The sequence below is a fragment of the Saccopteryx leptura genome, chromosome 11 (genome assembly GCF_036850995.1).
Source record: "Saccopteryx leptura isolate mSacLep1 chromosome 11, mSacLep1_pri_phased_curated, whole genome shotgun sequence".
Taxonomy (NCBI): domain Eukaryota; kingdom Metazoa; phylum Chordata; class Mammalia; order Chiroptera; family Emballonuridae; genus Saccopteryx; species Saccopteryx leptura.
The window spans coordinates 40,842,033-40,864,581 of record NC_089513.1 but is presented as its reverse complement, the minus strand read 5'-3'; the positions used below and the strand labels follow the sequence as shown (position 1 = coordinate 40,864,581).

Here is a 22,549-nt window from a genome sequence, read left to right as displayed (position 1 = left end):
AGCATCCTTGGGCACAAGCTGGTGAGCCTTACTCAAACCAGATGAGCTCGCGCTCAAGCTGGCGACCTCGGGGTCTCGACCTGGGCCCTCCCCATCCCAGTCCGAAGCTGCGCCACCGCCTGGTCAGGCCACTTTTAATTTATTCAAAGAATATCTAGGATTGCACTTAAGATCTAAGGATCTGAGGAGGTAGAAGTCAAAAGACAGTCCCAGTTTTCAAGGAGATAGAAAAGTAAGCAAATAATTTAAATAAGTTTAGAGGTGATAAAGACATTTTTGGCACCACGTAGGAAGAAAGATTTTTCCTTGGGGCAGCTCAACTCTAAAATTACACGGAAACAGGCACATCTTACAAGACGATACATTATTCTTAGGTATTTAAAAGACAAAAAAAGCCATTTTAAAAAATTCACAATGTCAATTGTAATGCTAATTTTAGCAATGCTTTAGAGCAAAGCCCGCATAAAAACCCTGAGGAAGCGTGATAGAGTTCCTACTGAGTTACTGTTTTCCAAAATCAGCCCTTCTCAATTTTTGCTTATAAAGTAGAAGCCCGTACAAAGTCTTGTTCCGGCTTTTTTAAGGAACACGCCACCGGCAACATCTAGGAGAGGAACGCGGACGCCGCAGTTTTCGGAGTGCGGTTTACCCCTCCCACATGCCAGACTTTCGGTAACTGGCCCCTCCTTCTTCTGGATTCTGGGGAAGATTCTAAAGCTCCCTGGAGCGGTCCCTAGTGACGTCACGAGCTCGATTACAGTCTGTGGCCAATCACGTGGCCGGATTCCGGGGAAAGCCCGGGGCGGTGACGGCGGCCTGTGCGCGTGCGCATGGTCTCCGCGTGGCTATATAAACATGGCTGGCGTGGTCGCGCGGCGCAGCGTGTCGAGCGTGCAGAGGGGGTTTAGGGTTGCTCAGCATTGTGGTTTTGAAATTTCTGGCGGGGGAACCATGGCGTAGTCGAGTTAGGCTGGGAGGCGAGAGCTAAAGTGACGCTCTTCCGGAAACCTCACAGCCAAGCTCCGCTGCAGCGGGACCCGGAGGCTGAGGCGCCGGGCTGAGCCGGCGCACGTGGGAACGCCGCTGAGGAAGTGGCCGAGCAGATACTGCTGCCGGCGGGGCCACGCGGCCCGGAGGGAGGTCCCGGACGCTCGTGTCCCGCTTCCCAGCCGGCGCCCATCATTGTTTTTCGTGTCGCGGCCCCTGCGCCTCCTCCTAGCGATGCTGTGGAGCCGGAACTTCCCTGGAGTCGGCTGCCGCTTGTCAAGCCTCAGCTTGCCTGTGCTCCCGGAACGGCGGCGCGGCGGCTGCCGCTGATCCACCTGGGGGATGCCCTCAGGCCTCACGGAGCCGGCCGGCGCCGCACCCCTCGCGGGTATGAGCGCCTCCGGGACCCTGACCAGGGCCCCCGCCGGGGCTCTGACGGTCCCGGTGGAGGGCACTTCCGTAGCCCTGGGCGCCGTGACTAAGGCTCCTGTCCATGTCTGCGTGGAGTCCGCGGTGTCCCAGCCGTTGCGGCTCCCCGTCGGGACTCTGGTGACCAAAGTGTCTCCCGTCAGTGCTCTTCCGAAACTCAGCAGCTGCCCTGGGCTGCCTGCTCCTCAGATAGTCGCCATGAAAGCCCCCAACACAGCAACCATCCAGCTGCCTGCTAATTTGCAGCTTTTTCCAGGTATGTTCACCTTTCCCAGTTCATCCATCGGTCCAGGCAGCGGTGACACGGGAAACGTCAGAGCCCCAGATTGCCTGGTTGCTGGAAGCTTAAAAAACAAAACCAAACCAAGCCGAGCGAACCTTTCGTACATAATCTTGACTTGGCAGAACAGTGATTTGGCTTTACAATTGATATAGTCTCTGTGAGTCCTCAGTGCATATTCTTTCCATATTTAAGGAAACAATTTTTCACCTAAGTGACACAGTAAAAGCTGGAGCAGCGTATTCTCGAGGGCCTTGGAGGTGCTGGCTCCAACCTGGGGAAGTATAGCCAAGTTCAATTTCTTGCGGAGAAAGGTCAGCTTATATTCGTAACCACACCCGTTACCATGTTGACAAAAGTGTATTTAAGAGATTCTTGGGTGTTAAGACTGAAAGAGAATTTTAAATTGAAGCACGTTTACTGCTTTATAGTACCAGAAGTGATCGTTGCTGCTTTGTGCACTGTCTAGTGATCGTTGCTGCTTTGTGCACTGTCTTTAGATGTGTGATGATAGTATCTTCAGGTTAGAAGACTCCCAGGGAGCTGGTGCCAGAGTTGACAAATAGATCAAACAATGCGATTGTGATATATCTAAAGCAGACTGAATGCTGCAGTTTTTTTCAGTATGTGACTTCTTTTTATCCTACAGTTTACGTTGTTGGGCATTTTTTTTCGTGATTTATGCAAAGGTTTTGTTCTGTGATCCTGTACATATTATAAATATGATGAAGGATATTTGAGTGTTCTGCTTGTTTTCCTCAACTGGAAATTCTCTTGGAATTTCAGTGGGGGGTTGGAGGAAGGCTCATCGCACATTCTTTGGCGTGAACTCTACTACAGTGATATATTTTCTGTAAATTTTGCTCAGCAGTAATTGAAACTCAGACACGCCAAGACAGTAATGAAGTCAAGCATTTCATTTAAAAGATTTAAGTATCCCTTAGTAAAAGGATGGGAGGACTCTTTGGTACCTAATGTTCTATTTGGTCATGAACATTGCAGAGAGATTATGTTCTTCACTTGATGAAGTTCTGTTTCAGTTTTGTATGGTACACAAGGTACATACACTTGTTAAGCTGTGTGCATCGCTGGATACATTTTCTACAAGTTCTAAATTATCTAGCATGCATTCTTATAAAGTAGTTATGGATGTGTTTGAATGAAATCACCCCATAATTTAAAACTAAATGCCTGTCTAGTCAGTGAAGTTTGTTAAGAAGCAATAAAAAAAAGTATTAAAATGGGAGAACTTTCAAGAGTAATGAAAACTTGCAAAGTGGGAACTGATCACTTATTGTTGTATTGATAACTTATTGAGGGCTGGGCACTTTTTAATACTTATTTATATTCTTTTGTTTATTGGTTATAACAAGTAGGTAGAAAAGATCCTTTCTTAAGGGTAATGTGCCTAATGCAAAACTCATAGGTGTCAGAGGGAATTTGAATCTGGGTCTGTTTTCTCTTCCCACAACACTATGCTTACAACTTGTTGTGTGTGCACACTACGCCTCCTTGAGTATCAATGCTAAAAGGTGAGTTATAGAATTTTAGAGCCTAATCTTTTTATACACAGAGAAACCAAACTGAAACTTGCTAGAATGATAGCAGCAAACCAGGAAGGACTACATGTGCTGCACTAACACATTTTAGGCTGTCAAACATGAAGAAACTCCCATTAAATGAGAAAATGACTTGCCTTTAGGAATCATTAGCTACAGAGGAGGTGGGAGTTGAAGAGCAGCTTTTGGGAATATCTGCTGATGTGTGGCAGAAGAGTATACTAACATTTGTGTTCTCATTGGTGCAGAATAAAATAAACAGTATTTGAATAATGAAATAGAAAATACCGATTAACATTTTTAAAGGTTATGATTCTCGTACTGTTCTTTTATATACTGAACATTAGCATTTGATTACTGAAGTATACTTTCTTTAATTATATACTTAGACTTTAAGTACTTGATTTCTCTTTACTTCGGAATTTCCTCTATGAACATAACTGGTTTAAAAAATAAATATGCACCACAGGTTTTGTAGGTTAACAAGGGCTAAACTTTTAAAAAGCGGGAACAGTGAGAAAAAATGAAGGGAACTATAGTGAAGCTCTGAAATTATTTTCTTTTGAATGTTTTTGGTAACCTCTTCAGTCTTCTTTTTTGGTGTACATGTGAGATTTTAGGCCAGACTGTGACTCTGTTTTTGGTTCTCTGTCTCTCCTATCACTTGTTTGAGAGTGATGAGCAAGGACTTGTTTATTTCTTTTATTTTATATGCTGGTAAGTTCTGCTTGACAGTTAAACTGTACAGAAGTTTGTGAAAGTTACTTGTGAAATCATTGAGGTCCTTTTACATCAATTCCTTCATGCTGAGATGTGGCATAGGATTTGTATCTGCTTTTCAAATTCCTGAACTCATTTCTGGATAAGCTAGTGGTTCTTGTTTCCACACAGGCTTTATCTAAGGGATATTACATGGTCATCAGCTTCCACAGTTGTCACAGTGCTGCTGGCTTTCATGAAATGACAGACTCTTCTTCTCAGTGCTCACCATGTGTGCCATTGGCTCTTTGGATTTCAAAGGCTGTGCGGTCAGCTTACTCCTGATAATGTCAGTGGCATTGTTCAGTCTATGGATAGTCATCCCACAGGAGAAAGTGCTGTACTCCATTCGTGCAGCTCTTCTTCAAGGCAAATAGATTAGTTTCTCCTATTTTGTGTTACCACTTGCAGTCTATATATTTGCCACCATACTACTCTCAGTTCAGTTTTGTCACTTTCCTTTTTTATTGTAAGTTCCGACTTTTTTCCCCCCTGGGCTTAGTATATTTCTTGGCACAGGGAAAAGCACTTAAGTATTTTAATGGGTGCAGATTATGTAGAAAGAATAGGGGGCAATCTTGTTGCAGCTTTTTTTTTTTTCTTTCTTTCTTTTTTTGTATTTTTCTGAAGCTGGAAACGGGGATAGACAGTCAGACGGACTCCCCTATGCGCCTGACCAGGATCCACCCAGCTCGCCCACCAGGGGGCGATGCTCTGCCCACCAGGGGGCGATGCTCTGCCCCTCCGGGGCATCGCTCTGTCTCGACCAGAGCCACTCTAGCGCCTGGGGCAGAGGCCAAGAAGCCATCCCAAGCGCCCGGGCCATCTTTGCTCCAATGGAGCCTTGGCTGCGGGAGGGGAAGAGAGAGACAGAGAGGAAGGAGAGGGGGAGGGGTGGAGAAGCAAATGGGCGCTTCTCCTGTGTGCCCTGGCTGGGAATCGAACCTGGGACTTCTGCACACCAGGCTGACGCTCCACCACTGAGCCAACCGGCCAGGGCCTGGTTGCAGCTCTTAAAGCAGGGGTCCTCAAACTTTTTACACAGGGGGCCAGTTCACTGTCCCTCAGACCGTTGGAGGGCTGCCACCATACAGTGTTCCTCTCACTGACCACCAATGAAAGAGGTGCCCCTTCCGGAAGGGCGGTGGGGTCGGATAAATGGCCTCAGGGGGCCGCAGTTTGGGGGCGCCTGCCTTAAAGGGTTCCAAGGGCCATCACATGTATCAGTGTGTTTTATTTTTAGTTTCTTGCTTCTTCTACTTACAAAAGTGGCATATGTTTTATAAGAAAAACTGAAATGTAATATCCACTCACCTCAGATTATCACTACTAACAATTTTTTGTATTTTTTTCATGTTAGTCTGTATAAATCTTCATTTTTTGAATTGCTTAGTTTATTGTACTGATGTACCATCATTTTGGAAATAACTTTTCTATTCATAGACATTGATATTGTGTGCACTGTTTTCTGCTATTAGAAATGATGCTATAATAAGCATATTTACATGTATACTGCTCACAAAATTTAGGGGATATTTTATCGCTTCATATTCATTTTGAAATATCCCCTAATTTTTGTGAGTAGTATATATTTTTGTGCAGCTTTGCAAATATGTTTTATTTTATTTTATTTTATTTTTTATTATTATTTTTAATGGGGTGACACTGATAAATCAGGGTACATATGTTCAGAGAAAACATCTCCAGGTTATTTTGACATTTGATTATGTTGCATACCCATCACCCAAAGTAAAATTGTTTTTTGTCACCTTCTATCTGGTTTTCTTTGTGCCCCCCGAACCCCCGGTAGCCACCACCCTCTTGTCCATGTCTCTGAGTCTCATTTTTATGTCCCATCTAGGTATGGAATCATATAGTTCTTAGTTTTTTCTGATTTACTTATTTCACTCAGTGTAATGTTATCAAGGTCCATCCATGTTGTTGTAAATGATCCGATGTCATCGTTTCTTATGGCTGAGTAGTATTCCATAGTATATATATACCAAAGCTTTTTAATCCACTTGTCCACTGATGGACACTTAGGCTGCTTCCAGATCTTCGCTATTGTGAACAATGCTGCCATAAACATGGGGGTGCATTTCTTTTTTTCAAACTGTGCTATGGTATTCTTGGGGTATATTCCTAAAAATGTAATGGCTGGATCAAGAGGCAGTTCGATTTTTAATTTTTTGAGGAATCTCCATACTGTTTTCCACAGTGGCTGCACCAGTCTGCATTCCCACCAGCAGTGCAGGAGGGTTCCCTTTTCTCCACATCCTGGCCAGCACTTATTCTGTGTTGTTTTGTTGATGAGTGCCATTCAGACTGGTGTGAGGTGGTATCTCATTGTGGTTTTAACTTGCATTTCTCTAATGATTAGTGATGTTGAGCATTTTTTCATATGCCTATTGGCCATCTGTATGTCCTCTTTGGAGAAGTGTCTATTCATTTCTTGTGCCCATTTTATGATTGGATTGTTTGTCTTCCTGGTGTTGAGTTTTACAAGTTCTTTATAAATTTTGGTTATTAACCCCTTATCAGATGTATTGTCAAATATGTTCTCCCATTGTGTAGTTTGTCTTTTTATTCTGTTCTTATTGTCTTTAGGTGTGCAAAAGCTTTTTAGTTTGATATAGTCCCATTTGTTTATCTTGTCTTTTATTTCCCTTGCCCGTGGAGATAAATTGGCAAATATGTTGCTGCGAGAGATGTCAGAGAGCTTACTGCCTATGTTTTCTTCTAAGATGCTTATGGTTTCACGGCTTACATTTAAGTCTTTTATCCATTTTGAGTTTATTTTTGTGATTGGTGTAAGTTGGCGGTCTAGTTTCATTTTTTGCAGGTAGATGTCCAATTTTCCCAAAACCATTTGTTAAAGAAGCTGTCTTTACTCCATTGTATGCTCTTACCTCCTTTGTCAAATATCAGTTGTCCATTAGCTGTGGGTTTATTTCTGGGTTCTCTGTTTTGTTCCATTGATCTATATGCCTGTTCCTATGCCAGGACCAGGCTGTTTGGAGTACATTGGCCTTGCAGTATACCTTGATATCAAGGAATGTGATACCCCCCACTTTATTCTTCCTTTTCAAGATTGCGGAGGCTATTCGTGTTAGCTGTAAGTGTTTTGTAGAACCCCTTTGTCAGTTTGAGGAAGTTTCATTTTATTCCTATTTAGTCGCATGTTTTTATCATAAAAAAATTGTGTCAGAGATGGTCAAATACTTTTTCTTCATCAATTGAGATCACCATGTGGGTTTTTGTCATTATTCTGTTGATAGAGTGTTTTACAGTAATTAATGTTCAGATGTTAAACCGACCTTGCATGCTGATATACCACTTGGCTATAGAGTTTCATACTTTGTATGTGTGTGATAGAGACAGAGAGAGGGACAGATAGGGACAGACAGGCAGGAAGGGAAAGAAATGAGAAACATCAGTTATTCGTTGGGCTTCTTAGTTGTTTGTTGATTGCTTTCCTCATGTGCCTTGACCAGGCGGCTCCAGCAGAGCGAGTGACCCCTTACTCAAGCCAGTGACCTTGGGCTCAAGCTGGTGAGCCTTCCTCAAACTAGATGAGCCCACGCTCAAGCTGGTGATCTCGGGGTTTCGAACCTGGGTCCTCCACGTCCCAGTCCGACGCTTTATCCACTGTGCTGCTGCCTGGTCAGGCTCTCAGTTATTTTTCTATTCTCTATTGTACAGGCATACCTTGGATATATTGCAGATTTGGTTCCAAACCACCACAATATAATGAATATAGCACTGAAATGATTCACGTTAATCCTTTGGTTTTTCATTGCACATAAAAGTTATGTTTATACTATACTGAGGTCTTTTAAGTGTGCCTTAGCATAATTTAAAAATACTTTATTACTGAAAAGTGCTAACCATCATCTGAGATTTCAGTGAGTCATAGTCTTTGCTGGTGCAGGATGTTTATGTTGATGTTTATGGCTGTGGAGTGATCAGGGTGATGGGTGCTGAAGGTTGAGTGTCTGTAGCAATTTCTTAAAATATGACAGCTTTGAAGTTTGCTGCATCAATTGATTCTTCCTTTCGTGAATGATTTCTCTGTAGCATGCAGTACCGTTTGATAGCATTTTACCCACAGGACTTCTTTCTTCTCAACCCTGCTGCTCCTTAATCAGCTAAATATATGTAATATTCTAAATCCTTTGTTGTTATTTCAACAGTCTTCACCACAAGTAGATTCTATCTCAAGAAACCACTTTCTCATCTGTAAGAAATAACTTCTCATCTGTTGAAGTTTTATCATAAGATTGCGGTAATTCAGTTACATCTTCAGCATCTACTTATGGTAGATCTCTTGCTTTTTCCCCATCTATAGTTATTGTTACTATAGAAGTCTTAGCCCTCAAAGTTGTCCATGAGGGTGGGTATCAACTTCTTTCAAACTCCTGTTAATTTTGATATTTTGACCTCTTATGAATCATGAATGTTTTTAATGGCATCTAGAATGGTGAATCTTTTTTGGAAGGTTTTCAATTTTTCCCAGATGTTTCAGAAGAATCACTATCTATGCAGTTATAGCTTTACAGAATATATTTCTTAAATAATAAGACTTAAAAGTTAAAATTACTCCTAGATCAATGGGCTGCAGAATGGATGTTGTATTAACAGCCCCCAGACAACATTAATCTTATTGTACATCATCATCAGAGCTCCTGGGTGACCAGGAGCATTGTCAGTGAGCAGTAACTTTTTTTTTTTTTTTTCATTTTTCTGAAGCTGGAAACAGGGAGAGACATCAGACAGACTCCCGCATGCGCCCGACCGGGATCCACCCGGCACGCCCACCATGGGGCGATGCTCTGCCCACCAGGGGGCGATGCTCTGCCCATCCTGGGGGTCGCCATGTTGCGACCAGAGCCACTCTAGCGCCTGAGGCAGAGGCCACAGAGCCATCCCCAGCGCCCGGGCCAATTTTGCTCCAATGGAGCCTTGGCTGCGGGAGGGGAAGAGAGAGAGAGGAAAGCGCGGCGGAGGGGTGGAGAAGCAAATGGGCGCTTCTCCTGTGTGCCCTGGCCGGGAATCGAACCCGGGTCCTCTGCACGCTAGGCCGACGCTCTACCGCTGAGCCAACTGGCCAGGGCAAGCAGTAACTTTTTTGAAAGGAATCTTTTCTGAGAAGTGAGTTTCAGCATCTGCTTCACATTTATATTAATTCAGCGAGATAGAGAAACATATAGCTCATTTTCTATTTATTTTTGTGCTATACTATTCTATATATTGCATCTAGGTATGCTATAAACCCCCAAATTCCTTGTAATTATTACATTATGTAATTTTATACCTTTAAAGAAGGTGACAGAAGAAAGAAGAGCAAGCATATATTTGTAGTATTTGTTTTATTACCTTCCTATTTACCGTTTCTGTGAAGTTGAGTTACCATGTGAAGTCAGTTCCATAGTGCAATACAGCTTTGTTCTCATTCACTTGCTTATGCTGTTATTCACAAATATATTACATTTCTATGTTACAAACCCAAGAATACAGTTACATATATTGTTTTATAGAATTGTTTTTAAAAGCTATTAAGAGACAAAAGAAGTTATATGCATTTTTTATTGTGAAATTATATAATTAATTACCTTTATTAGTGTCCTTTTTTCATGTGAATTCAAATTAGTTTGGTGTCACTTGTTTATAGCCTGAAGAACTTCATTTAGTAGTTTGTTTATACTGTGCCTGCTAGCTACCAACCCTCTCAGGTTTTTTTGTTTTTTTATATTTTTCTGAAGCTGGAAACGGGCAGAGACAGTCAGACTCCCGCATGCGCCCGACCGGGGTCCACCCGGCACGCCCACCAGGGGACTATGCTCTGCCCCTCTGGGGCGTCGCTCTGCCGAGACCAGAGCCACTCTAGCGCCTGGGGCAGAGGCCAAGGAGCCATCCCCAGCGCCCGGGCCATCTTTGCTCCAATGGAGCCCCAGCTGCGGGAGGGGAAGAGAGAGACAGAGAGGAAGGAGGGGGTGGGGGTGGAGAAGCAGATGGGCACTTCTCCTATGTGCCCTGGCCGGGAACCGAACCCGGGTCCCCCGCACGCCAGGCCGACGCTCCACCGCTGAGCCAACCGGCCAGGGCCAACCCTCTCAGTTTTTATCTAGGAATGTTTATTTTGCCTTCAGTTCTAAAAGATATCTCATTGTTGAGTAACAGTTGTTTTATTTTAGCAATTGGAATGTTTCATCCTACTGCCTTCTGGCCTCCATTGTTTCTGATGAGAGGCCAGCTGTTAATCTTGTTGGGGTTCTTTGTACATAATAAGTTGATTTTCTTTTGCTGCTCTCAAGATTTTTTCTTTGTCTTTGAACATATTTACTATGATATGTCTTGGTGTGGATCTCTTTGAATTGGTCCTACTTAGAGTTTATTGAGCTATTTAGATGTCTAGATTATTTTTTAAAAATTGGCTTTAGATTTTATTTATTATTAGAAATTAAATTTAATGGGGTGACATTGGTCAATAAGAATACTTAGGTTTCAGGTAAACATTTCTATAACATTTAAACTGTTGATTGTGTTGTGTGCTCATCACCCAAAGTCAAATCATTTTCTGTAACCACGTATTTGTTCCTCTTTACTCCTCTCTTCGTCATCCCCCCTCTCTGGTAACCACTTCATATCTAGATTTTTAAAAATAAAATTTGGCAAGTTTTCTGCTGATATTTATTTGAGTTTTGTTCTGCTCCTTTCACTCTTTTTCTCTCTCCTTTTTACTGTATTCACATTATTTTCATGTTGATGTGTTTATCAGTGACCCATGTTTCTCCGAGGCTTTGTTTTCTTTGTTCTTTTCTCTCTCTCTTCTTTGGATTGCATAATATATTAACCTATCATTTTTGATAGGCTTTATTTTCTAATTTTTATTGAATTTATTGGGGTGATATTTGTTAACAAAACTATATAGGTTTCGGTGTACAATTCTATAATACTTACTCTGTACGTTGTATTGTGTGTTCACCCCGAGTCTTCAGCACCATTTATCTCCCATGTACACTCTTCTGCCTCTGCCCCCTTTCCCTTTGGTAACACTCATACTCTTGTCTGTGACTGTTTTTTCTTTGCATGAGCCCTTCACCTTTTTCATTAGACTCCCTTCCCCTCTGACAGCTGTCAGCATTTTCTCTGTATCTATGAATCTGTTTCTGTTTTGTTTGTTATTTTGTTCATTGGCTTCCACATATAAATGAAATCATATTTTTTCATCTTTCTCTAACTGGTTTATTTAACTTAACATAATACTCTGCAGATCCATTCAAGCTATTACAAAAGGTAAGATTTCCTTTTTTATGGCCAGGCAGTATTATTCCATTATGTAAGTGTACCATAGCTTTTTAATTTTTTTAAATGATTTTCTTTATCAATTTTACCGATAGAGGAGAGAAGTAGCAGGGTGCGGGACGAGAAGTATCAAGTCATAGTTGCTTAACTTTAGTTCATCGATTGCTTGTCGTATGTGCCGGAACCAGGCAAGCCCACGGTTTTGCACCAGTGACCTTAGTGTTCTAGATCGATGCTCTATCCATTGCGCCACCTCAGACCAGGCTGTACCAAAGCTTTTTTAAAAATTCATTCATTCATTCATTTTACAGAGAAGATGGAGGGAGGTTGAAGGTGGGGGAGTGAGAGAGAGAGAGAAAGAGAGAGAGAGAGAGAAAGAGAAGTGAGGGAGGAGCAAGAAGCATCAACTCCCATGTGTGCCTTGACCAGGCAAGCCCAGGGTTTTGAATGGGTGACCTCAGCATTTCAGATTGACACTTTATCCAGTGTGCCACCACAGGTCAGGCCAGTACAACAGCTTTTTTACCCATTCATCTACTGATGGGCATTTGAGCTGCTTCTAAATTTTGGCAATGGTAAATAATGCTGCAACGAATATTGCATATATTCTTTAAAATTGATGTTTTATATTTCTTTGGATAAATTCCCAGAAATGGAATCTGGGTCATAATCCATTTTTAAGCTCACCGATCTTTCTTTTGCCCATCCAAGTTTAGGTCCTGTAGTAAATATTTTATTTCAGTTATCTTACTTTTCAACTACCAATTTTTAAATTATATTTCTAATGGTATTCATCACATCATCTTATCTTCCTTTACTACTTTAATCATGGTTTTTGTTATTCTTTTAAACATATTTATAATGGTTACTTTGAAGTCTGTTAAATGACATCTAGAGGGGGTCCTTGGTTTACGACACAGTTCCACTCCTGTGACAGTGATGTAACCTGAATTTTGATGTAAGTCAAAACACAGCCTAGCCCAGTGGTAGTCAACCTGGTCCCTACTGCCCACTAGTGGGCGTTCAGCTTTCATGGTGGGCGGTAGTGGAGCAACCAAAGTATAAATAAAAAGAGATTTAACTATAATAAGTTGTTTTATAAAGATTTATTCTGCCAAGCTTAGTGAAAATCTGACATAAAGTTCTTGGTAAGTAATTATTATTATATGCTTTAACTTGCTGTAACTCTGCTTTATAAATTTTATAAAGTAAAGTTACTTCCCTACTTTATAAATCACCATTACTGTGGAACCGGTGGGCAGTTAGAAAATTTTACTACTAACAGAGATACAAAAGTGGGCAGTAGGTATAAAAAAGTTGACTACCCCTGCCCTAGCCTAACACAGATGGAACACTTGTGCTTTTAACAGGCCAAAATGGCATAGATAAGTGTACTGGTGGACACCAGCTTCCTAACTCATAGCTCACATTACTGCTTATTCTTCTGCTGTGTATAACCAAACTCATTCACCCATGTAGTCTGTAAGTACAGTGCTAACAGTGTAAGCCAAAACATCTCAATTTTTTAAAGAGTTTTTATGGGAGTGAGTGTCATAAACTTGAAACGTCATATGTTGAGACTGTTGTAACCCAAGCACCTCCCGTAGTCCTTCTCAATGGTGGTTTCTGTTGCCTGCCTTTTTTTACCCATGTCTTATACTTTTTTCTTTGCATATCTTGTTATTTGTTGTTGAAAACTAATGTAGCAAATCTAGATACTGAACTCTCCTACCTTGAGTGTATTATTATTTATTTGTTTATTTTTTTAATGTCTGGCTGGAAGTCTGTTTTCAAAGGCTGCAATAGGCAGCCTTTGTTGTTGCTCCTTTTTAGAGGGCACAGCCTTGGGCATGAGCACAGCCAACCTGGCTGGGATGGCAGTGGTTGAAGTAGGGCTCTCTTTCTTTGATCTTTCTGTCAAGGTGTTTGCCTCAATTGGTGTCAAACCCAGTTGTTGGTCTCTTCTCATTGATTGCCCTGTTGCTTTCAACAATGTCCTAGGGCCTAACTTGCTCCATATTCTGATTAAATTAGAATTTGTTCTCCTTTACAGCCGTAGTTTTGGTGTGTTTTTTTTTTTTTTTTTTTGTATTTTTTTTCTGAAGCTGGAAACGGGGAGAGACAGTCAGACAGACTCCGGCATGCGCCCGTCAGGGATCCACCCGGCACGCCCACCAGGGGACAACGCTCTGCCCACCAGGGGGCGATGCTCTGCCCCTCTGGGGCGTCGCTCTGCCGCGACCAGAGCCACTCTAGCACCTGGGGCAGAGGCGAAGGAGCCATCCCCAGCGCCCGGGCCATCTTTGCTCCAGTGGAGCCTTGGCTGCGGGAGGGGAAGAGAGAGACAGAGAGGAAAGAGGGGGGGGGGGGTGGAGAAGCAAATGGGCACTTCTCCTGTGTGCCCTGGCCGGCAATTGAACCCGGGTCCCCCGCATGCCAGGCCGACGCTTTACCGCTGAGCCAACCGGCCAGGGCCTACAGCCGTAGTTTTTAAGGTCATTGTTTGAGATTTGTTCTGAAACTTGGAAGGCCCTTCTGAGTTGTCTCGTTTCTCTCTAGTGAACTATAGTTAGGCATATGGCATAGTTTGCATCTGTCATGAAGATAGCAGCTTTCTTTTAATTGTTCCATTGGATTGGAGAGTGTTTTTATAGTCTTGTGCTTTCCCACACTCTGAACTAAAAAGTTTCTCTAGGGAGATATTTGGAGCAGGTACCAGTATTGTGGCATGCTTCTCTTTGAGTGATATGACTGTTTTAATTTTTTTTAATTTATTCATTTTAGAAAAGAGAGAGAGAGAGAAAGAGAGAGAGGGAGAGAGAGAGAGAGAGAGAGAGAAGGGGGAGGAGCAGGAAGCATCAACTCCCATATGTGCCTTGACCAGGCAAGCCCAGGGTTTCGAACCGGCGACCTCAGCATTTCCAGGTTGACGCTTTATCCACTGCGCCACTACAGGTCAGGCGTATGCCTGTTTTAGAAGTAAGTACTGGGCATAGGTGGTAGTCTCTGGTCTTCTCTGCTTACCTCGCCTAGCATGATGGGGTTAGGACAGTCAGGGCCCAAGTATTCTCTGTGGTGCGTCTTTCATAAGTAAGAAGGTAGAACATCTTGGACACATTTGTCTCACATTTGTTCTGTGAAGTATGTAGCTTGAGCGGGGAATGAGAAAAGCTGGTGGCCTGCTCCTTCCAGCAAGATACCTTAGCTCTTGACTAGGAGCTTGGGAGAGCAGGGAGGCCCTGCACTGGCCACACGGACTGAAGTGCTGTTTCGGCCATGTAGAGCTGACCGAAGGGAAAGTTCAGATTCTTGCTGTTCTTAAATGAGTTTTAGTACATTTTAATAATTGGGTAGTCATTTTCTGTATGCCTTAGGTAGAGCAGTTTTCAAAGACATTAAGTGGTTGTTTTTAAAAATTATTTCTATCAGTTATGCGTGTTTTGCTGGGAAATGGGTTTATCGAGCTCTTGGTGTTGCCATTCTGGAATATGAATATGCTTGTGCCTTTTACTGATGTGGATAAGAATTTCTTTAGATTTAGAACTACTGGGTTAAAGGGCATTCAAATGGAATCACTGTGGCACAATCATAGAGTTGAACAAAGAAGTAGTACCAGCTTGTACTAACACCATCAAAATAGAGTTCCTGAATTGTAACATTCAATATTGTCATTGGATTTCTTAATTTTTGCTCATATGGCAGATAAGAAGTGAGATCTCACTGTGGTCTTATGATATATGTGTTCAGTGACATTTCCCTGTCATTGGTATCAGTGTTCCTTTTGTGCATTTTGAATATTTATCCTTTTAATACATGTGAACTAAAATTTTCTCTTATTTTGTAGTTTGTCTTTTTACCTGGTGGTGTCTTTTGCTAAACAGAAGTATTCTTGATATAGGTGAATGTATCAAACATTACCTATTTAAGAAATTTTTATTCCAAAATAAGAAAGATAATTTTTTACATTGCTTAAGAGTTTAAAAGGTTTTACTTGTTTGTCCTTATATCCTTAATGGTTTTCAGGTATGGTGTGAAGCTTTCCATATTTTCCATGTGTATAACTTACTAACCCAGTCCTAGATATTGAGTAGTTTCTCATAAAAAGCCACAGTGCTCTTAGAAAAATTTGATATTACATATCTGTACAAGTCTATTTTGGGGTTCTTCTGTTTCATTGATCAGTGTGTGTAGTCTTGTGCCCTTACCATACCATCTTACTCTAGCTTTATAAAGTTTCATGTTATAAAGAAAAAGTATTTTGCCTCCTTCAGGAGTGTCACAGCCATAGGCTTAGGCTTTTAAGATTTAAAGTAGCTTTGAGTAAAACCATTTTTTCATATTTATTATATATGATAATTAGTAGATGTGGAATTCAGTATATACTAATCACTTATTCAGATCATTTACATTATTGAAAGAAATAGAAGAAATATATGATTATGCTTCATTTATTAGCCAGGTCATGTTTCTTTTTCTTTTTAAATATAGGAACGGTTTTGATCAAAAGTAACAGTGGTCAGTTGATGTTGGTATCTCCTCAGCAAGCTGTAACAAGAGTCGAGACCACAAGTGACATCATTTCAAGGCCAGCTGTACAAACGAATACTCAAACAGTCAAAATCTGTACAATGCCGGTAATATACCTTAAAGTTTTTTTCATCGAATTTAGTTTTCCAGTTACTATTTTATTATGTGCGTATGTATTTGCCAGAAAAAATGATCAAAGGGATGGTTGTGTTCAACCTTTTTGTTGAATATATGTTAATTTAACCAAGATACTTGGTTTTGTCAATTGGTGATTGTTAAAACAATAAAAACTCAATCTTCATACTCAGATTTTGTAGTTTTCAAGGAGTGTTCAAAGGGCTGTTTGCATCTGTAAAGTGGAAAGAAAACCATTCTTCAGTTTTAATTTATACAAAATATAAAGACTACATATAGTTCAGTATTAATTTTTATCCCTATCTCATAGGAATTACTTTTAAGAAATTCAGAACTCTACTATAATATTTCAATTAATTTGGCATCATTAAGATTACATACATGATGATTTTTCTAGGTATCTGAATCTTATCTTTTGTCCCAGAGTTAAAAAACATTTTTTATGGGCATCCTTTTTTGGGGGGAGGTGAACAGAAAATGCTGAATATAGTATAGGATTTTCTTGATGAATCAGGCTCTCTTAGGAAAGATTGCATTGCTTTCTGTAGTAATATCATCCTCTGCCAGTTTAAATCTCCCCACCTCCATTTTTTACTCTGCTAATTGATTCTGGGTTCTCAACCAGTCATTTTCTCTGTTATAGTATCTGTCAATAGCTACTCCGTCCCTTTCTAGTTTGCTTTATCTAACTGCTGTGGATTGAATACATAGGTTAGCACATTTTCATTTATAATTGGGTAGTAAAAAGAGAATCCATGTTTTCTCTTTGTGCCAAAGAATAGAGTTCAAAAAATTTTTTTTGTATTTTTCTGAAGTTGGAAACGGGGAGGCAGTCAGACAGACTCCCGCATGCGCCCGACCGGGATCCACCCAGCATGCCCACCAGGGGGCAATGCTCTACCCATCTGGGGTGTTGCTTTGTTGCAACCAGGGCCATTCTAGTGCCTGAGGCAGAGGCCATGGAGCCATCCTCAGCACCTGGGCCAACTTTGCTCCAGTGGCAGTGGAGCCTTGGCTGCAGAAGGGGAAGAGAGAGACAGAAGGGTAGGGGTGGAGAAGCAGATGGGCGCTTCTCCTGTGTGCCCTGGCTGGGAATCGAACCTGGGACTCCTGCATGCTAAGCCGACACTCTACCACTGAGCCAACCGGCCAGGGCCTAGAGTTCAAGATTTTTATTTTGAAATACTGTGATATTTATTTGTTAAATCAGTTGCCTCCTTAGATAAGTGAAATGAGCATCAACTGGCCACTTGACCAATTAGGTTCATAATATATTACACTAGGGAACAAAATTTTTGTTGCATCCACAAAAACACTTGTTACCTAATTCGAATGTGCTGATCTCAGATCTGACATTAGTTTTTCTCTGTAAGCTACAATTTTTTTGCAATTCAAGATTTTAGGTTTTTATCTTATTGTAAAATTTTCAGCATTTAGTTTAACATAATGAAGTAGAATGTCTTCTTGGGCATCATCTTTGTGAAAATATAATAATTTATATAATGCAGTAAATACACTAATACACTAAAAGATATGATTGCATCAGAATTTGTCTATAATTTCAAAATAGAACATATTAAAACACTTATTTTAATCATAAAATTTGCACAAAACTTATTTAAATTCCGTTCAGGTAAAAATTTGCGTTTGTAGCTCTTGTGTTTCTGTACTTGTTGAGGACAATCTCGTTTGATGCTCCAGCAGTAGTCTGCTCATCACTAACAGCTCCAAGATTTTCGGGAAACTTATCAAGGTGACTGTTCAGGAAGTGAATCTTAACACACATGTTACATCCAATGTCGCGGAAAGCCAACAGCATCCTTTGAACCAGAAGTTCATGGTTTTCTGTTTTGTTGCCAAGGAAGTTCTTTGTAACTGCCACAAAAGACTGCCATGCTACTTTCTCCTCCTTATTCATCTTCCTGGCAAATTCTTTTTCATGTATGAGGGTTCTAATTTGAGATCCATCGAATACACCTGCTTTTATCTTCTCGAAAGACAAGGCGGGAAAAGCAGAAATAATATGTTGAAAGCATTCACTTTCTCTATTCAAAGCCTGAACAAACTGCTTCATTAAGCCAAGTTTGATGTGAAGTGGGAGAAAAATGATTCTGTCTCAATTAACTACAGTTTCATTCACAATATTTTGCATCCCTACTTCCAGAGCTTCACGTTTCGGCCACTCCTTCTGTGTCTAGTGTTTCTCCCGAGCTCGGCTGTCCCACAAACACAGAAAGCAAGGATACTTCGTGAAACCTCTCTGTTGTGCTAGCAGGAAATTTACCATTTTAAGATTCACACAAATGATCCAGTTATGCTCCTCATACTTCAGAAAGTCGAGGACAATTTTTATGTCATTCTTACTAAGTCATTCAATTCAGGTTGGCTAAACTGCTGAGGGGTTAATGACTGCTTGGCATCAGAAGAAGACCCTTCAGATTCTACAACCATTTCCTCATGCATCTTATCAAAATACACTTGATCACCATGTTCACTTTCTTCGTCCTTAGAAGAAATAAAATCATTGAAAACTGGAACCGGGAGTGTCTCAGAGTATGGGATAGGTTGTATTGCTGAAGGAATATTAGGATATGTGATCATATGCCGTTTTTTCTTGCCAATGCCCTTTGTATGGATCAGACAGAAAATAACAGTCACTGCTGTGTGGTCCTTAGGTTCACTCCAAACCATGGGAATACCAAAAGGCATTCCTTTGTGTTTTCCTTTTGTCCAGTCGCGAAGCATTTTCTCACAATTATGACACTCAATATGAGGAACCCAATTCTTGTCTTGATCGCCAAGGGGAACTTGAAAATAGACAATATATGCACGTGTCACAAATGATGAAGTATTGCACCTTTGATGGACGTTGAAGTGTGTAACAGCCACATATATGACAGAAGGTGTCAGGACTACTCTTAAATCTGTGCCGACTTGAAGAAGCCATGATTCAATCTTAAAATAAGAGGGCGTTTTTATCAGATAATTTTTTACATTTAAAAACAACTACAATTATGTAAAAGTGATGTTTGTGAAACATTAATTGCCTTGTGGTTATGTTCAATCCAAGAATCCTTGCCCTTTAACTCTAATTTAAAAACCATTGCATGCCATTAATTGTAACAAAAATAAATTAAAATTGCTTAAAAACTAGAGCATGCACCAAAAAATGGATTTCAGATTTGGAATCTGCGATGCCAAAATATATAGAAACAATTCTAAAACCTCATACAACAGAAAATGAAAAAAAAAATTTGTTCCCCAGTGTTATAGAATGTGCATAAAACTTATAAGGTTATAAAGCCAATTATAACAAAGAAATTTGCGGCCCTGGCCGGTTGGCTCAGCGGTAGAGCGTCAGCCTGGTGTGTGGAAATCCCGGGTTCGATTCCAAGCCAGGGCACACAGGAGAAGTGCCCCATCTGCTTTTCCCCCCACCCTCCTCTTCTTTCTCTCTCCCTCTCTCTTCCCCTCCCGCATCCAAGGCTCCATTGGAGCAAAGCTTGCCCAGGGTGCAAGATGGCTCCGTGGCCACCTCAGGTACTAGAATGGCTCCAGGTACAACAGAGCAATGGCCCAGATGGGCAGAGCATCACCCCCTAGTGGGCATGCCAGGTGGGTCCCTGTCGAGTACATGCAGGAGTCTGTCTCTCTGCCTCTCTGCTTCTCACTTCAGAAAAATACAAAGAAAAGAAATTTGCTATGGCAAAGTGTTTATTTGCCAGTACTGGTGGACTTTAAATTACTAAAATACTAATGCCAATGACTCTATATTATATTCCCAACCCCTTAGAATTCTAATTCACAATTAATCAAGAAAGTGGCAGTGGCACCTGTTAAACCATTGGCACAAATTGGAACTACTGTGGTAACCACTGTTCCGAAGCCTGCCTCAGTACAAGTAAGTTGTGACAGACTCGTGGCCATGTGTGCACTGGTTATTCTCTCATCTTTCTTTATTATTTAGCTATTTTTTGCTAGATGTTTAAGTTGCTGACTATGTAACATTGAAGGGAGCAGTTCAGTGATATCTGACACTTCTCAAACTGGTAATCATTGGAGGTATGGAAACACAAGATAAACATGGTGTAGCCTGACTAGGCGGTGGCACAGTGAACAGAGTATTAGCCTGGGACGCTGAGGACCAGGCTTGAAACCTCAAGGTCGCCGGCATGAGTGCGGGGTTGCTGGCTTGAGTGTGGGATCATATTCATGACCCCAAGGCCGCTGGCTTGAGCAAGAGGTCACTGGCTTGGCTGGAGTCCCCTGATCAAGGCACATATGAGAAAGCAATCAGTGAACAACTGATGTGCCTCAACTATGAATTGAAGCTTCTCATCTCCTTCCTGTCTGTTTGTCCCTCTTTCTCTAAAAAACAAACAAAAATATCGTGCATATTTTTAGAATATCTTTTTTACTTGAATATATTAAATTAATACAAATGTATCAAATAGATACAGGTCCAATAAAACCTCAGTGAAACTGGTAAGAACTGTGGAGCAAATATGACTGTCAGAGATGAGCCACTGTGTGCCAACATGGTCAGCTGGGTCTTAATTTCCCCTTTGTGATCAGTCAGTGGATGTAGACTAACCAAAAAGAGAAGAGAAGTGCTCTTGGGAAAGGTGATTTCCCTGAAGCTGAGTTGAAACCTGAAGGAACTGACAACTAACTGCAGGTTTTCTTATAGCATTCCCAGTAGCTAGGACAACACAGATTTCTCTTTGTGGCATATCATCGTGCACTCCTTGCATGACTGGGATCTGCTGCCTCATACATTTTGAAGACCTGCTCTTTTGGAATGCCAGTGGATTACTTCCTTGGGGAAACAAGAAAGAGGAAGTTAGTAAGAGGAATTACAGTCCCTACTGTTGCAACTGATGCTTATAATGTCCTTCCTTCATTATCCATTCTAGATTTTCCTTACCCTCAGTTACCAACTCTGCTGGTCATGGTAGCTTAACTGGTAGTGTGGCCAGACCTTAATCCCTGAGGGATATGAGGTCCTAATCACCATGAAGCAAGAGTTTCTGCCCTTGTCCATTTGTCATCACAATTGAGCAAAGAAATCCCAAGAGACACTTAAGTGGATCACCTGTAATTACCACACATATTGCTCTTGGATTCCATTGTATTCCAGAAGTCAGGTCCATCATGATAATAAATTTTCACTTTTCTGCTGGTCCCTGGACACAAGGAACCTGAAGTGCTCAGGGGGCAGCTGTGGTGTCTGGTTTATAGCTGTATCCTTTGGTGACAGTGTGACCTCTGAGGGGGCCATATGGGTGAAGTGCCCAGGTAGAAGGCTCAACTAAACAGATGGGAAACTGAGAAACAGTAAAAGGGGGCAAGTGCCTTTATTGAAGGCTGGTGTAGAGCACACAAGCAAAAAACATTAGAGTTCATTGGTGTGTTTGAATGGCACTAGGTCACAGTCAGAAGGGGATAGGAAGAGGAACTTGTACCATGGATCCACCTTATCACATTGGTATACCTAGTCACCTGGATGGGCTGTTTAGACACTATTTGTGGGGATGTTGGGGCATCAGAATAACTAGAAGTTTAAAGAATTTATAACATAATTATTTCATGGAAGGGTTTTATCACTTCAACAGTACTTTGAGTATGTGAGTTTTCTCATTGGATATATTATATCTCAAAGATTTAGTACTTATAGCTGTTAAAATGGTATATCTAGGCTGTTAGTTCTTTTCTTTGGATATTTTGTCATCTTTATGTCTATATCATTGATATATCCATGTGGATTGTTTGTAACTTTTTCTACTTTAGTAGAAAGTGCATGTTTTAAATGAGGCTGCTCCTCAGTTGTAAGCTAAAGAAGAAATGATCAAATAATGGAGTTAATGAATAATATCTGTGTCTACTTTCAGGAGTAAAGCATTCTTAGTTTGGGGTATTTTTTTAAAACAAAAGTTTTCCATTGATTTGAGAGAGAGGTGGGGGAGAAGATAGAAAAGGAAAAGGAGAGAGAAGCATCAACTCATTGTTCTACTTAGTTCCATTTAGTTGTGCACTCATAGGTTGCTTCTCCTATGTGCCTTGTCTGGGCTTCGGACCCACAACCTCAGCATGCTGAACGATGAGCTATCCACTGAACCATCTGTCCAGAGCCCAGGCATTTCTTGAAAATAAGGAGCTAGAACTTGGAAATGAGAAAAGATAAAACTTTTTATACTTGACTATTTGTAAGGGCAAATGTCTGTTAAGAAATTTTGAAAAGTATTTATCTATTAGTAGTTATCAGTATATATTAAAATGGCTTAAAACATGGTTTGGTCTAGTAAATATAACATGGGAAGTAATTTGAAATCTTTGTTCAGTTTTATATTGTGTGTCATAATGAAGACATAGCTTGACCCATTGTTGCAATGGAATATAATGTGAAAATGGTTGCATTTAGAATTAGTCTTTCTAATTACAAATGAACAAACCCAAAGTTGATTGCTTTTTCACACAGGTATGAAAAATGACTCTCCTTGAAATGCAGCTTACTCTGTTCAATTTGAAGACAACTCTTTTTACTGGTTTTATGTATAACTGATTTTTC

General features: G+C 40.9%; 1 protein-coding gene across 3 annotated transcripts in view; it reads left to right on the top strand.

Moving 5' to 3' along the window:
- The first annotated feature begins 850 nt into the window (after positions 1-850).
- The window catches only part of TAF4B (TATA-box binding protein associated factor 4b), a 132,435-nt gene continuing 110,736 nt past the window's right edge, over positions 851-22,549 (top strand). For 2 of the 3 annotated variants that reach the window (XM_066353443.1, XM_066353441.1), the window contains exons 1-3: positions 851-1,672; positions 15,808-15,953; positions 19,775-19,882. In XM_066353443.1, coding sequence (XP_066209540.1) covers positions 1,330-1,672; positions 15,808-15,953; positions 19,775-19,882 — 597 coding nt within the window. In that variant the 5' untranslated portion in view covers positions 851-1,329. The remainder of the gene's footprint in view (positions 1,673-15,807; positions 15,954-19,774; positions 19,883-22,549) is intronic. The other variant, XM_066353442.1, reaches the window with a different exon arrangement.